This window comes from Bos indicus x Bos taurus, chromosome 29 (assembly GCF_003369695.1).
Source record: "Bos indicus x Bos taurus breed Angus x Brahman F1 hybrid chromosome 29, Bos_hybrid_MaternalHap_v2.0, whole genome shotgun sequence".
Lineage (NCBI taxonomy): Eukaryota > Metazoa > Chordata > Mammalia > Artiodactyla > Bovidae > Bos > Bos indicus x Bos taurus.
Genome location: NC_040104.1, coordinates 33,867,963 through 33,885,348, shown reverse-complemented (window position 1 = coordinate 33,885,348; position 17,386 = coordinate 33,867,963). Strand labels below are relative to the sequence as shown.

Below are 17,386 nucleotides of genomic sequence, written 5' to 3'. Positions count from 1 at the left end.
GATCTCAACATCAACCATTCTATGCAGCATTTGAAGCAAATTGGAAAGGTGAAAAAGCTCAGTGAGTGAGTGCCTCATGAGCTGACCACAAAGCAAAAAAATTGTTTTAAAGTGTCCTCTTATTCTACTTAACAGCAGACCATTTCTTGATCAGATTGTGACATGCGATGAAAAGTAGCTTTTATATGATAACCAGTGATCATTAGTGGTTCATCATAGTGGTTGGACCAAGAAGAAGCTCCAAAGCACTTGCCAAAGCCAAAGTTGCACCAGAAAACGGGTCATAGTCACTATTTGGTGATCTGCTGTCAGTCTGATATACTACAGCTTTGTGGACCCTGGTGAAACCGTCACATCTGAGAAGTATGCTCAGCAAATTGATGAGATACGCCAAAAACTGCAATTCTTGCAGCCAGTATTGGTCAAAAGAATGGGCCAAATTCTTCTCCACAACAACGCCCAGCTGCATGTCACACAACCAATGCTTCAAAAGTTGCATGAATTGGGCTACAAAGTTTTGCCTCATATCCCACATTCAGGTTACCTCTCACCAACTGACTACCACTTATTCAAGCATCTCGACACCTTTTTGCAGGGAAAATGCTTCCACAACCAGCAGGACGTAGAAAATCCTTTCCAAGGGTTCGTTGAATCCCGAAGCACAGATTTTTATGCTACAGAAATAAGCGAACTTATTTCTCATTGGCAAAAATGTATTGATTCCTATTGATTACATTCCAGTGTAATGGTTCCTATTTTGATTAATAAAGATGTGTTTGAGCCTAGTGCTTCGGCTTCCCAGGTAAAGAGTCTGCCTGCAATGTGGGAGACCCAGGTTCAATCCCTGGGTCAGGAAGATCCCCTAAAGAAGGAAATGGCAACCCACTCCAGTATTCTTGCCTGGAGAATCCCCGTGGACAGAGGAGCCTGGTGGGATACAGTTCATGGGGTTGCAAAGAGTCGGACATGACTGAGCGATTTCACTTTCACTTTCACTTTTGAACCTGGTTATAATGGTTGAAAATTCACAGTCCAAAACCACTATTACTCTTGCACCAACCTAATACCGGCTGGCAGTCAGATGGCAGAGCTGATATTGCTACTCCTAGTACAAAGTCTGCCTCAACTCCACTATGAAGGATCATTAAAAACAGGAATGATCATTCTCATTAGATCTAACAAAAAGGGAAGCAGAAGATTCAAAATTGTCAAGACTAGTTGAAATATTCCTTTTTGTGCATTAAACCTTGTACCAAGCATATATTATGCTTTCCAGTATTAACTAATGATGGTAGCACGTGTGTACAACTTATTAATAAATATAAATGCATCCATGGAGCCTGCACTAGATGTTTACAGAAAAGGTATGTGATCAAAAAGGGCTTTCAGAGCCGTGCTCTGATGACATTAACTCTGATTTTTTCGGCAGGTAAAACAAATTGAGATTCTCAGTTTTTAGTTGTGTGTCTGTGTCAGATGGTGAGTAGCCTAAGAGTTGAAGTAACTTTCCTGAGTCCTCATGGATAGTAAATGAAATATTTTCTTTAATGTACTTTTTATTTTTTGGCCGTACCACATGACATGTGGAATCTTAGTTCCCCAACCAGGGATTGAACCCACACACCCTTCATTGGAAGCACAGCGTCCTAATTACTGGACCACCAGAGAAATCCCATAAATGAAGTCTTGAATTTGAATCCTGGCTCTTCAGCCACTCTTGTGAGAAGGGGCAAGTCCATCCCCTGCCTAGACTTTATTTCCTCACTTCTGCAATAAGAAGTGTGAAGGAGATGATCAGGATGGTTTCTTCTCACATGACTAGGTGGAAGATATCAGGCTAGAAAAGCTGGTTGAAGAAATGGAGGCAGAGCCCCAAGATGGAAAGATCAGAAGAGAAAACTGCAGAGCAGCCCATGTGGCCAGCCTGGAAAGAAGTCTCAGAGGCTACCAGGTGGACAGGGTCAGGCTTTGACTGGGAACCCCCTTGATGGAGGTCATATGATAGGCTGTGAGGTGGGGCTTCTCATCTGGGCCCACATAAGGTTCTTACAGGACTTCCCTGGTGGCTCAGACAGTAAAGAATCTACCTGCAATACAGGAGAGCCAGATTCAATTCTTGGGTTAGGAAGATCTCCTGGAGGGGAGGGCATGGCGGTCAGTCCAGTATTCTTGCCTGGAGAATCCCCATGGACAGAGGAGCCTACAGTCTATGGGGTCACAAAAGAGTCAGACATGACTGAGCAACTAACACACTTTTTTTTTCAAGGTTCTTACAAGAGGGTAGATGAAGTGTAGTGGGTGCTGGAAAGATCCCCCATCAGTCAGCATGAGTTAGGAGAAAACAGTTTAAAGTGTTGGTACAAGTCAAGCATATAAATCTGTTTAAAGTAGGTAATGCAGAGGAGTGATTTGCATAACCAGCAGTGGCAGACAGTAGCAAACGCTCCACAGCAGAGAAAAGGCCAGAGTTGTCTTTGCACCTTGATAGATCCCGAATGATGATTCCACTTTCCTGAATACCAACTTCATTAGCTGTTTCCATTTAATAACAGCAACAACAACAAAAAATCAAGCTGCAGTTTTTCTTCCTTTGCTTTTGCCTGTCTTCTTGTATAATACACATTGAATAAGAAATCTAACTGAATTTCCAGCATTTTTTTTTAATTTTGCAAAATTGTAAGTGTACAGAAGAGTAGTAGGGCTGCAGGCACAGGTGGGCAGATGCTCTCAGTGAGGGAACCAGGCCTTGGGACGCAGCTAACTTGTGACCACCTTGGAAGCCCAGCTTCAGCAGCCCTCTGTGCCCTAGCCATATCGCTGTCAAGGTCATGTAGCTTAGAGTTCTTTGGTCTCTCCCTCACCTTCAGTTACAGAAACACATCAGTTCTTTATTCATTCAGTAAATAATTTATCAAGAGCTTACTCTGCTCCATGCATTCAAATTCCAGGGCAAACCCCTGTGTTGGCAGAGGCTTTCTTTTGCCCACTCAGAAATGAGCATCACCCATGCGGGGTGCTGGCAATCCAACAGTGAGGACACTGTGGTCCCAGTCTTCAAGGAGCTCGTGATCTGCTGGGAGATCACAAGGTTGCCCAATAGCCTGACAACATTAGCAGAGACAGCCCGGGGATGTGAGTGCTAGGGTACCACTCCAGGTGGGGTCTGAGGATGAGCAGGTGGTTTTCAGGTGAAGAGAATGGGTGGAAGGTTCCTTGTAGGGGGGAAAATTTAGAAATAAGTTTAAGCATTGTATGAGCTCCATTAGGATTCTGAAGCCATGTGTAGTAGGGCTGCTTGAGCTGGATTGAGTAGCACCAGATTAAAGCCATCATACATCCCATTTTACATCCGGCTGGGAAAAACTTCAGCCTGTGTGAACAGATGAGAGAATGGAGGTCCAGAGAGACCGGGTGCACTCCAGGGTCATGCCAGAGTCAGGGCCGAGATCTGACGCCCTGCCCAGGGCTCTTTCACTACAGCCCTCCACTTCTCCCTGATGGGCAGCTCGGATGAGCTTTGTATTTGCTTGGTTCTATTTCACAGTGGTGTTGTCTCTCCAACACTTTCCTCTCATGATCCAAACCTGGCCACTGTCCCCGGGAAGCAGTCAGGCAGATCTTCCCCATCACTGGCATCAGCCAGGGCACCTCAATCAGGCCCAGAGTGTATGGTTGGGCCAATGCCAGAGTGTTTGACACCCCCCCCACCCTTGGCCTGGCACAAGCATGCCTTTCTGGCAGAGTTCACCCAGCCTAATTGCTTGTTTTGTATCCCAGCTGCCTGACATATGCCAAACCCATGTGTTGACTCACTGGTGTCAGACAACTATACTCAAACATTTCAAATTGGCCTTGCTGAGCTCCAGCCAGCAACTGGGGACTATAATCCATGTATTTCTATAACCCCAGCACCTAACACAGTGCCTAGCTTTGAGTAGATGCCTTGTGTTCTAAATTATGTGAATTTCAGTGAGCGCAGGTGAATAACACAGTGGTAAGAAGAAGGACCTGGAAGTATTAGGAGACCTAGCTTTGAGCCCGCTGAGCTCTTTGTTATATGACCTTGAGCAAGTCTGCTCTCTCTGAACTTCAGTTACTTGATCATTTCTCACCTAATAAGCACTCAGGGAGAATATTTCATGCTTACCCAGCCCTCAGAGATGGAAGCATGTGGGATAGCTGTGCAAATGTGAATAGTATCACTGGATGACAGCCACGTCGTGGAGACATACTTGGAAGGTTTAGAGCAGCCTAGCAGAGGGGTTATTAATTGTGCCAGGAAGAGCTGGCAACAGCCTCACTGAAGTGATGACAGCTTAGATGGGACCCCAAGAATGAGTAGAAAATAACCCCGTTCTGCCCAGACAGTGACCACAGAAAAGCAAAACACATCAGCTCTAGGACTGATGGTAAGAGGATCAGATAAGCCAGCCAAGAAGCCAAATTGGTGGCACTGATTTGTACCCTGCGTTAGTGATTTCTCACCAAGGCGACCTTCCATTACAGAATTTCACAGTCAGAGCAGCACCTATTTCTGAGATGCACTGATCCTTAGTATGAGGGTCAGTCTTCCAGTGGTGGACGAAGCTGGCTCATACCAGTTCATGGGGACTGTTTATTAAGTGTTCAGGAATTCTGCAAGCTAGTTCTTAAGCACAATAATTATTTTAAAAAACTACATAACATCACAAATTATATTAAAAGCAAAGGTAATAAATAATCAAAACTTACCACTTCCTAGTTATTCCACTGTTTTCTCCTCACCTTTGTTCTAGAGTTTATTTAGGTCTCCTGTGTCTCTATGATGGAAATACTGCTATCTCATGGTATCCTGTTGGCCATCTCTTCCCAGCTCTGGATATGGTGACATCTTATCGGCAGTATGGAATCGGCTATGGTGGAAGTCTTTACACCACAGAAATAGGCAAATGCTGCAAGTTAAAGTCACTGTTCTTTGGAAAGCCAGTTGTTAAACATTCGCCACTGCCCCACTGGTGGTATCTGATAAATACCTGGATGAAGAAGGAAAGCGTTTGGGAGCCCAACACACACATCTCTTCAGACCTCCCTAGACAAAAACACATGGCAGGAGACACATTTCCAAGAACCATCCCTGGAGCAGACTCCCCCAGCCTCTGTTGTTCCACAGAAGACTTTGTGTTGAACTGGGTTTTTCTTGACAACTGAAAGTCATGGTCAAATGGAAGGAGGATGGAAGTGTTTTTCTCCAGAACTCAATTTCTGAGCCAAATGCCTGTTTTGGCAGGAGGCCTCTGTGGCCCACTGGGGTACAGGGAGTCCACTTAATCTTCTCCAGAATCCAAGGCAATCCACAGGAGCCCAGGCTAAAATTACATCTGCTCGGGCTTGCCGAGGTGGAGGTGACGTGATGGCCAAATGGTGCTGATTTAATGTTGCCCAATTATCAGGAAATCCCTGAAGGGAGATAAATCAGAGGCAGCCGGCCTGCCTGTGGATGACGGGCAGCAGCCGGGGCAGCCCCCCAAAGAAAACCATCCCCAGAGGGCTGGTTATCGTCCAGACAGACTCAGAAGTCACAGATGTCAGGGGGAGGCTGGAGAGGAGCCAGCACCAGGAGATGCGATCTGTTAGTAATTCTCTAGAAGGACAGAGTTCCAGCAAATAAGAAATCCAATTTTCCTCCATTAGAGAAAGCATCTCTCAGTACTGGCTGAATACAATTGATGGAATAAATCTTTCCCATTAGCGGAGAGATAATTTTACCTAAATATATTGGGAGACCTTCAGAACAGGAACGGAGAGTCTTTGCTGAGCTTCACCTGCTTAACTTGCTTGCCATGTAATTGCATTTAGACCAAGGGCCTCAGAAGGAAACCACTGACTGAATTAACATTAACCCGATTGTGTGTGGTGGGGGGGAGGGGAGGGGGCCGGGTGGGGCGGGGGCTGTCAGTGCATTGTGGGTAGTCATCCCTGCCTTCAGAAAGGACAAGCTCACACGGGCGAGCCCAGCTGCTTACAAGCCTGGTGTTAATTGCTTTTCTCATCAAACAGAGAAAAGTTTATCACTCTAGGAAGCTAGAGATGTAGGTACCTAATAAAGCAGAGGCAGAGTTTAAGATCTTTTTTTTTTTTTTTCATGAATGCCCACAGGCCTCATCACTAGCTCTTCCCCAGGTCAGAAAAAAGCCTTCCGAACTGAGGTGAATGGAGAAGGTGGTCTGGACATCAGCGCCTATATCTTTGCCTAAGATTTGTCTTGTTCCCTAGGGTTGTCTCCCCAGCGTCCTGATCCCTTAGGACCTTGACACCTGTGAGCATCTCCACATGCACCCGTTGGCAGTGGTGTGCAGACTGGTCTAAAGTTGGACCCAGAGCTGAGGCCTGGACTTCAGGGCTGGCTCTGCCCCTACCTCCCTGTGTGGCTTGGAGCAAACACCATGACGTCTGTGGACCGAGTTTCCTACTCTTCCGCTAACTCAGCGATTTTCAAACTAGCCTTCCTCTGGCTTCTCCAAACAGTAAGACTCCACAGAGTTGCCTTCAGGACCATCCCAAGCAGAAAAGGGGACCCCACCCCTACTTCATCCGGAGATCTTGTTTTTAATGGTTTTCCACTTGGGGATCCTTATAAAATATCATCTGCTAAGAAGATACTGTTTCTGAAATATTTGAAAAACATCATTTTGGATGATCTATGATTCTCCCACTTATTTACTCAGTTCACTGTTTATGTTTGTTTACAGTCACCTCCCTGAAGAAGGACATGGCAACCCACGCCAGTGTTCTGGCCTGGAGAGTCCCGAGCCTGGTGGGCTACAGTCCATGGGGTCACAAAGAGTCAGACACGATGGAAGCGACTTAGCACACATGCAAGCAATCACCTAGTACTAGTTAGGCATTTCCAGGTTCTCTAGAGAGAGGAAAAAAAAAAAAAAGACCTTGACCGTGGCCTTAAAAGAGGTGGTGATCCATGGAGAGGAGAAACGTGTATGTGTGGCAGGGCATCACGGGGCTTGTGCCAGGTTTTGGAAGAGACTGTGACCAGTTCTAATTACGGGCATCAAGAAGGGCTTCAGGGAAGAGGTGTTGTTTGAAGCTGGGTCTTTAAGGATGAGAAAGTGGGGAGAGGGTTGCAGGATAATGACATCTGAGGAAGATGGAGGAACATCGCACAGACACAGAGGCTTTAAACGTTTGCCTGACAAGCTGGGGAAAAGCAGATGGCTTGTTGCCTGGAATATAGGAGAGTAGGGAGGTGGTGTTGGGAGAGGTGCCGGGTTCCAGAACCCACTCCAAGGGGACCTCAGCTTTTGCCCTCCTCCTGTCTCCTGTGCCAGATGAGAGGAAGTGCTCTCCATCCTGGTCACTTTCTTCAGTGTCTGCTTCTAGTGAGACTGTTGTGCCAGGATGTATGCCATACATAATGCCATGTATGGAGTTACTCTGAACATGGATGAAGAACAGAGAATCAAAGAGCTGTGACCAAGCCAGGATTTGAACCCAAGTCACATGACTGCAAATTTATATGCATAACTATACTGTAGGGCTTCGCTGGTGACTCAGGTGGTAAAAGAATCTGCCTGCAATGTGGGAGACCCAGGTTCTATTCCTGGGTCTGGAAGATCCCCTGGAGAAGTAAATGGTAACCCATTTACCAATTCCAGTATTCTTACCTGGAAAAATCCATGGACAGAGGAGTCTGGCAGGCTACAGTCCATGGGGTCACAAAGAGTTGGACATGACTGAGCAATCATGCAACACAGACAACTGTACTGTATGGGTCCCTTGGATCAGTTTCGTCTCCTTACAGCACTGTACAGTATCCATAGAACATAACCTGTAAGTGAGACATCTGAAAATTTTTCTCAATAATAATTCTTTAGAGAAAGTTTGATGACTTAGTAGGTTAGTGTGAAAGTAGTTGGGGTTTTACATTGTTGAACTTTGCCATTTGATATTAGAATACATTCTGAAATAAAAGTGGCTTGTTATACATCATTTTAATGCATATTCCTCACTTTATTATTTTGCTCCTGACTTATTAATTGCTGCTCATTTTTCCTTATTTTATACTGTAGAAATGATGTTAGACAAAAATCAAATTCAAGCAATTTTTTTTATTCGAGTTCAAAGTGGGTCATAAAGCAGCAGAGACAACTCACAACATCAATCATGAATTTGGCCCAGGAACTGCTAACAAATGTACAGGGCAGTGGTGGTTCAAAAAGTTTTGCAAACAGACAAGAGCCTTGAAGATGAGCACAGTGGTCGGCCATTAGAAGTTGACAATGACCGTTGAGAGCATCATCAAAGCTGATCCTCTTACAACTACGAGAGAAGTTGCCAAAGAACTCAACGTTGACCATTCTATGGCCATTCAGCATTGGAAGCTAGTTGGAAAGGTGAAGAAGCTCCATCAGTGGGTGCCTCATGAGCTGACTGCAAAAAAAATAAAAAAATTCGTTGTTTTGAAGTGTCATCTTCTTTTATTCTACACAACAACAGTGAACCATCTCTCAATCAGATTGTGACGTGCAATGAAAAGTGGATTTTATATGACAACCAGTGATGACCAGCTCAGTGATTAGACTAAGAAGAAGCTTCAAAGCACTTCCCAAAGCCAAACTTATACCGAAAAAGAAAGGTCCTGGTCATTGTTTGGTGACGGTCTGCTGCTGGTCTGTCTGCTTCACTAGAGCTTCCTGAATCCCAACAAAACCATTACATCTGAGAAGTATGCTCTGTGAACCAATGAGATGCACCGAAAACTGCAACGCCTGCAGCCAGCATTGATCAACTAAAAGGACCCAATTCTCCATGATGACACCTGACCACACATCGCACAACTATCATTTCAAAAGTTGAACATATTGGGCTGTGAAGTTTTGCATCATCCACCATATTCACCAGATCTGTCGCCAACCAACTATCACTTCTTCAGGCATCTTGACAACTTTTTGCAGGGAAAACACGTCCACAACCAGCAGGAGACAGAAAATGCTTTCCAATATTTCATCGAATCCCAAAGCACAGATTTTTACTCTAAGGAATAAACAAACTTATTTCTCATTAGCAAAACGTGTTCATTGTAATGGTTCCTATTTTGATTAATAAAGATGTATTTGAGCCTAGTTATAATGATTTAAAATTCACAGACAGAGGCCACATTAACTTTTGTACTAATCTAAAAAAGATTGAGGCAGTAAATAAAAAAGTAGTGCTCATGTTGAGTGGATACCATGAGCCCTGGGTGCCAAGATATATCTGAGTGACCTGCCTTCTGTCTTCTTACCTGCTAGCCAGGGTTCTACCATCATAAGTAGGTCATGTTATTCTCTCTCTTCTACCCACAGGCATGCATGTGTCATTCGTGGTCAAGTCATGACATCAGATGGGACCCCACTGGTTGGTGTGAATATCAGTTTTGTCAATAACCCTCTCTTTGGATACACGATCAGCAGGCAGGATGGCAGGTAAGAGGACTTTTGGCAACCAGAGCTAGTAAAGACCCTGTACTCATGGTCTTGCCAACATAGCTGCTGCTGGAATGACATCGTGCAGAGAGGATGGGACCTGGAGTCAGAGGACCTGCATCCACGTGCTCAACCCTGCAGCTCACTTGCTGTGAGTGAGGTCTTGTAGCTGACTCTGTCCTGAGTCATCTTGGCTCTAAATTAAGCAGTTTTTTCTTATTTGGTTCTCAGAGTAACCACTAGGTACCTTATATATATTTTCTTGTTTCATAGCTTATGATATAAAATACTGTCACATGAACCATTTTCTATAGACCAGACAGCTCCTAAAGTCTTAGCATTCCTGCTGCATGGTTCCATCTGCAACCACCTAGGTCTATGGAGGCTGCTGATTGATAACTGAGCTCTGACCTTAAGATCCCTGTGAGGACCTTTAGTTTACCAGCCTGAATGAAGTCAGGTCTCTCTAATCACTCTAGCTCCCCCATTTGCTGGCCATGTGTTCTTGGACCTATCTCCAAGCCTCTCTTGGCCTCATGTTCTTCATCTGTTCAGATCAGATCAATTGCTCTGTTAAGTGGTCCCTAATATTATCAGTCTTACCCAGTGGCGTGGTAAGTATTCAATTCTTTGATAGAAAAACGCCATGCACATACTAGGTGTTTAATAAATTTTAGTACCCTGCCCCACTCTGGTTCACCCTGTATCTTCAGGGTCTAACACATAGTCAGTATACAATAAATATTAGCTATTTATTAAAATTACAAATTGGGAAGGTGATAATTCCAGTGCAAGCCATAAGACTATTTCAGAGAGAAGGGGAGGGAAAGGAGGAAAGTGGGATATTTAGGCTGTCAGTGGTGACAAGTCCTCTATTTTTAATAAAATCAGGTGGTGGCAGTCCATCTGGCTAAGTGTGGGCCCATAAGGTTGATTTTCACTCTGTGTTGGAAATTATGCTCCAGCCTGATTGATTTTAGCACCTCTTTAATCCAATCTCAGATGTGAACGTGCCCTGGCCGAGGTGATAATGAAGTAGAGTCTCATCTGTTTGTAGACATGTGTGCCTCTTCGATGGGACTGGCATGCTCGGCATGGGAGACCCACTTCCCCTCCTCCCCCTCCCTGTGAATGGAAGAGGTTGGCGGCCAGTCCCCAGGGGCCGTCTTCCCCGGGCCAGGCCACTGACCCCCAGTGTAGACTCGCGCTACAGCACAGAGACGTCTCCTCCCTCCTGGTGTTTTCCCCACCTTCCACCTCTGGGCTGCCTGCTTTATGGAAACGGCAGATGTGAGCACTATAGGTAACAGGTGTCCTGACCACATTATTACCTGCTGTGAAACAGTCATCAAAAAGGAGTCATGGTGACTGCTTTTTTTTTTTTTTTTGCCATAAAACTTGTCCAGGAATCTTCCTGGGCGGTCTAGTGGTTAAGACTCCATGCTTCCACTGCAGATGGCAGGGGTTCAATCCCTGGTCAGGGAACTAAGATCCTGTATACTGCACAGAATGGCCAAAACATTTTTTTTTTTTAATTAAAAAAAAAAAGCTTGTCCATCGTTCTTGTGAGATAGCAAATCGTCCATCCTCGGCTCACTGTGCTTGGTTAGGATGGATCCATAAGACACACCAGAGTCCACTAAGTTTGGTGGGCCTTGGGCAGTGCCTGCTTAGCACCTCTACGCTTTGACTCCTCCTGCTGTGCTGTCCCTGCAGTCTCTGCATGAGAGCATGGTCGTCCTGGGTGGTAAGTGTCAGTCGTATGTCCTGTACCAGCCAACTAAATCACACCATAGTGGCCAGACTCTGCCATAATCTAGAGCTTGAGTTTCAGAACAGTTCTTACCAGTGCATTTATGGGGCTTACATTTTCTTCCCATCTCAGACACTAGATAATGCATGGGAAAGTCATTACTTATTCTCTAAGCGTTACTTATTCTCTGAAGAGCCCTGTTTGTTATATGCGAATGAGGAGCATCTTGCCAATTTCCCTCCCATGTTTTCCTGACTCACCTTTTCTATTACCTCTCACACCCAGGAGAAACTGAAAGGCTACAGACACAGCCTGGAGATAATAGTGTATGCAAGTCCAGGGACCGGGTCCAATTCATCTTTGTATTCCTCACTTGTTCTGCAGGCCCTTTGCCTATACCCAGATCCACATCCCCCTCACACGTACACACACACCCTCACACTTACACACACACACACCCTCACACTACATACACACACCCTCACACTTACACACACCCTCACACTTATACACACACACACCCTCACACTTACACACACACACACCATGCTGAAATGCCAGACCTCAAGTCATAAGATTTCACAAACAGAAGACAGTAGCAGGGAAGCTAGCCAAACAGATGATTAGAAAGATGGAAAATAGAAGTCATGAAGAAAAATTTAGAGGAATTAGCAGACAAGAGAAGCAGCTCAGAGTCATTGAAGCACAAAGCCCAGGGAATGGAGCCCAGCGCTTTCCTCATCCATTATCTCATCTATCTAATTAATAACTCTGCCAAGTAACAGTGATCACCAACTTCATCTCACATGAGGAGATTAGGCTCAGACAGGCGATGTCAGTCACTTGTGGGCTAAGTAGCAGTGCTCTGACCAGCCATCACTAAGTTTGGGCTTCATGTGAGAAGCAGGCCTTCCCTTTGAGGTCAGAATCACAGCCGTGTCCGCAGCAAAGTTTCCCTTCAGATGAGCGGGCCTGGCTCTTAGCAGCAGCCACCCCCAGCCGGCTCAGGGCCTTGAGAAAGCGTCTTTTCATTTTGTCTTCATTCCCTCCGCACACTCATCCTCATGTGAAGGGAGCGTGTAAGTCAGGCCACAGTCCTGCTTGACAGTTAAAAATGTTCCGCCACGCTGTTCACCTGGAACTAACTGCCTCAACAGTGTTAATCGACTGCACCCCAATACAAAATGCTTTTGGTGTTAAAAAAAAATGTCCTGTCAAAGTACAAATGCTGTCATTTCTATGACAGAAAACTTGTTCCCTGGGTGTTTTCCCCAAACAAAGCCAACACCTAAACTCTTAGCTGAAAATAAACACCTTCCCTGGTTTTTCTCTATCATCAAATATCAAAGGATGGTGGTACCCAGCTTCCTCTACACAGAGGTTACATGAACCTAGAAGGGGCTCAGTGAAGAGCAGGCAAAACAGATAAAAAGGTTTAGCATAACACGGAAGAGTCAGGCTTTGGAGCTTGGGAACCCAAATCCAAGGGCACCATCTACCAAGAGCAAGATTTGATGCTAGTTCAGTGCAAAACCCCTGCAGCTTCTAGAAGAGGGAAGAGCAAACTGGAGCCATGAGGCTAATCCTGCCAGGGCCGTTTATCTGGGATGAAAATGAGGTCCTGGGGTAGGGTCCCAAAAACCAGCTGCACAGGTAAACGTTGGATTGACTTAGAGTAATAGCCAAAGGAGGGAAGAACTTAGGGTGTTCAGTGTACAGTCAATTCAGAAGAAGTTGACAGTCTCACTCATGCATTCGTTCTATAAACTATTCATATAACCATGAAACACTGGGTTAAGTTTGGAGAGACTGAGCGCGATCGGTGTCCCTGGGTCTGAGAGTGAATGTGGGATCCCAGTGCACAGTGATGGTGCAGAGGGGACCCGGGGAGGGGACTGGAATCCTGAGGGGGCCAGGAGCTAGCAGAAGCCCTCCATCCAAAAGAGCAAGATGAGAACAGGCCTTGGAAATGCATCCTGAGAGTAAGAGCTGAAGGGCTCTGTCCAAGGAGACATCAGAGCCGGGAGGTGGCAGGTGGACAGGATCAACGTTTCCAAGTCCTAGAGGACTGTCCAAGGCAGAGGCAGACTAGTTTGAAGTCACTGCAGCCGGAAGAAAAAGGACAAGTGGCTAAGGCGCCATAAGGAGAGGGAGCCAGGCTCACTCCGCACCCCCCGAAAAGTCTACTAACAGCCAGAACTAACCAGAGACGAGACAGTCCTCCTGGGGGCAGAGCATATCATCACTGGAAATTTGGCTCCTTGGAGGTGATTCTGTAGAATGAAGTACAACATCAGATTCAGAGAGAGGACTAGGTCAGATGGCAGTGAAGTTCGCTTCCAGTGAGTCAGCTGTTACTTGATTTTGAACTTCCTGTTTTGATGGGGGTGGGTCTGAATTAATCTTGTTGCACATTGAACGTGAGGTCTTAAGAAGCAGCCATACACTCTACTTGACAAAGCAGATGCCGCCTGCAGAGCTAGGGATGTATCTGGGCTTGCTGCTGGGCCTCCTTTGCCATTTTCTGTAACGTGAGCTCGCCTGGTCTCTGGCCACAAAGCTGCAGAGCCCCCAGCTCAGACACTGTATGAGGCAGTGTCAGAAACATGGGGTACAAGTGGGGACTCAGTTTCCTGGGATTTAAAAAAAAAAAAGCTCCATGCCAAGGCTTGAATGGGCAAGTACCCTGCCAGGTCTCTCTGCAGGTGATGAGAATTAAGATGCTTGAGCCAAAAGCAGAGCTGGCAACAAGTGCCCGGCCATCCCCAAGGGGCGATGAACAAGGGCTGGGTGACCACCTCTCAGCGATACTGCCGCAGAGATCTCATCTCATCTCAGAGTTTGGGACCCCGTCTTCTGGTTCCCCTTTCACTTAAGTTACGGTGATTCTAACCGCACCCTTCTCTAAACCTCACTGTTTTGTAACTCCAGAAGCCTGGTTGAGTATCATAATCAGAGTTAAAGTTACTATTTTTGTTATTGTTGTTCAGTTGCTCAGTCACGTCCAACTCTTTTTGCGACCCCATGGACCTGTAGCCTGCCAGGCTCCTCCATCCATGGGATTTCCCAGGCATGAATACTGGGGTGAGTTGCCATTATCTCCTCCAAGGGGTCTTCCTGACCCAAGGATCAAACCTGGGTCTCCTGCATTGGCAGGCGGATTCTTTACCACTGAGCCACCAGGGAAGCCCTAAAATTACTGAGGAGTCATAGAATCTTAATGACTTAAGAAGAATTTATTGGAATCTTTGCCTTTTACAGATGAGACAGTTGAGAATCAGAGAGGCTAAGTGACTTACCCAAGATCACACAGTAGCCCATGGCAGAGCCAGGACTAAGCTTAGGGTTCCTAACGCCAGGGCAGGGTTTGCTCTGCTGAAGCACCACAGCAGAGGCTCATCAGCAGTCCTGTGTCCTGGAAAACGGTTCTCCATAGCAGGTTATTATTTGATCTTGGCAAATTCTCTGTGGTGAATCACTTTCAAAACAATAATGCCTCCCGGGATCTGGGTCATTGTGCGTGACTGTGGTCAGGTCTTTGAGGTGTTAGGATCTCCCTCAGCAAGTGCTGAGACCCTTTGGTGTAATTTTTCCTCCTTTCTCTGCCTCTCTCCTCTTTGTCTGCCGCTCCTCTCCTTCTCACCCTCCCCTCCCAAACAGCTTTGACCTGGTCACCAACGGCGGCGTCTCCATCATCCTGCGGTTCGAGCGGGCCCCCTTCATCGCACAGGAGCACACCCTCTGGCTGCCTTGGGATCGCTTCTTCGTCATGGAAACCATCGTCATGCGGCACGAGGAGAATGAGATCCCCAGCTGTGACCTGAGCAGCTTCGCCCGCCCCAACCCTGTCGTGTCTCCTTCCCCGCTGACGTCCTTCGCCAGCTCCTGTGCAGAGAAGGGCCCCATTGTCCCGGAAATCCAGGTACACCCGGGTTTCTGAGTTGCATTTCTCCATGCTTTTATTTCATTTAGGGGGTGGGGGAGGATCTCAGAGACAGGGGACAGAGACAGCCATCAGCCCACCACCCGGAACCCAAGGGCCAAGACCCCACTGCGGGGTGGTGTCGGGCTATGACAACCACCACCTTACACATTTAATACACGTGAGCCCTTTAAAGTGCCTGGCATCCTTCAAGATGTAATAAATCCCCACGCCCTCTCCACTCTGCCATCCACTTCATTCTACGTCCCCTTTCCCCAACTTCCAGTGTCTCCCCTCTCTCATTATTTCTGTTAAAAATAGTGATGATAATTTCCACCAAGAGGAGTGAGACAGGAGGTCCCAAATGTTCACATCACACTGAAGATTAAATGAGAAAACGTGTATGAGATGCCTCACACAGTATCTGGCACCTACTAAGTGCTCGACAGATTTTAACCAGTATTATTATGAAGATTATTTTACACGCTCCACCTTCAGGCCAGTTAGTGAGTGCTGTGGCTCAAATCCATGCACGTAAGTTCTTTACTCCGTTATCATTAAAAGGAAGTAATTTGGAAAAATGCATTTTAATCTGATAGAAATCGAGATAGATTCTTTGCCTCACATAGCTGTGTGGAGTTGAATTTCTTTGGCCATCCAGGCCCCGTTTCTCATGGCCGAAAGGAAGGCTGGGGAGGACAAGGGATGACGGTGCGAAAGCTGGGGGAGAAGCCCCAGCCGTCCCACCAGCCTAACGAGAGCTCTGGCGACCGGCACCTTAATGATCTCCAGTGTCAGGGCAACGGGGCGTTTAGACGTGTTCGTGTGTGTATTTCTTGCCTGGCTAAGCAGGCACACTTCTCTGCTGTGCCCTGGTGAGTGGCTTCAGACACAGCCCAAAGGAAGGAAATGCAGCCATTTGGGAATTCTCCTTGCACCCTCAGGTTGAAACCTGACTCCTTTTCAGAGATGCAGCACCTGTCTCCACCACCAGGCTGACCTTTCTTAGGAGATGGCTGTCGGTGGAGTTGGAGCTTGCTGGAGAGGGGTGGTTTGTTACTCAGCCCTGGTTTGGCTCCGGCAAGACAGCTTCCCGGGAGCAGGGACTTTGGAACAAATGAGGTGAAGGGTCCTCCTCCTCTTTATAGTGCTCCCTGGGCTGAATGTCTACAAGCCTGGCTGGGTCACAAACCTTGCTTATTATCAGATATCATGAAATACATGATATCTGGTTTCCCCAGTCCTGTCATTGGCTAGCCTTTGCAAGTACAGGGAGATGTGCATTTTAAAGGGTGTGTTAAGGAAAGTATTAATAAATATGTATGAGCACATCAGGATGGCACTCGAGCCCTGCTTTGCCTAGAACTTATGAGCCGAAGCTGGGGAAGATTGCTGTCATACAGGCCCCATCCCAGAAACATCATGTGTTCGGGAGAACGGAGCACCAGTGAGAATTCATTCCGGTCTATGACATAGACAGAAAGGAAGAGGCCTTTCTTTGTGAAGGCCCAGTTCCCCCGTGAACACGAGAGTAAAATAATCACTGTCTTTTTAATGGATATGTTAGCCTCAATTGATTTGACGTCCCCTTCTTGAAACAGAGCCCAGAGCATCAAGCCGATAAAAGTTCTCCCTTCAGCCACGTGCCTCAGCATCTTGGCATTTCATTTTCAGCGTCCTGTCTTGGAGCCAAGCCCTTTGAACCAGCAGGTGAAGCACTGCCTTCCCCACCAGGCTGCTCCTCCAGCACAGCCTTGGAGCACGCAGGCTCCGAGCAGCCCGTCTGCCCTCTTTCTGCTGGTGAGCTGGGGGCCATTCGCTCCCGGTCCCTGGCAGCCTGTACTTCCAGCCCCGCCTAATGGCTCCATCAACATCTTGTAGCCTCTGTTTACCCTCCTGAAGAGGAAAGTCACTTGTAACAGATCTTACCTTAGGAAGGTTTTGAGAGAGTAGCAGTTCTTCTAGTTGAGACAGCTCTCCACATTGATCCCAGGGCAAGGTCTGTCTTCACAATGCCCCCTGCTTCCAGCAGCAGCAGCAGCCACAACAGCCATAGTACCATCATCCTGCTTAGAAACATTTACTGGGTATTCGTTATATGCTGGGCCATTTATATATGTGGCCTTCCCGGTCCGCAAGCTAACCTAGTGGGGAAGCTGCAATGCTGAGGTTCTTCTGGGTCTTCTGGGATGGCACAGCAGGTGAATGAGAGGTGATGTTAAGTATTTTTTACACACGTTATCTTATCCTCTC

At 46.6% G+C, this 17,386-nt stretch overlaps 1 protein-coding gene across 11 annotated transcripts in view; it reads left to right on the top strand.

Moving 5' to 3' along the window:
• Positions 1 to 17,386, top strand: part of TENM4 (teneurin transmembrane protein 4) — a 1,822,236-nt gene that overhangs the window by 1,731,946 nt on the left and 72,904 nt on the right. For all 11 annotated transcript variants that reach the window (XM_027532088.1, XM_027532098.1, XM_027532094.1 and 8 more), the window contains 2 exons: positions 9,339 to 9,458; positions 14,872 to 15,133. In XM_027532088.1, the coding sequence (XP_027387889.1) occupies positions 9,339 to 9,458; positions 14,872 to 15,133 (382 nt within the window). The remainder of the gene's footprint in view (positions 1 to 9,338; positions 9,459 to 14,871; positions 15,134 to 17,386) is intronic.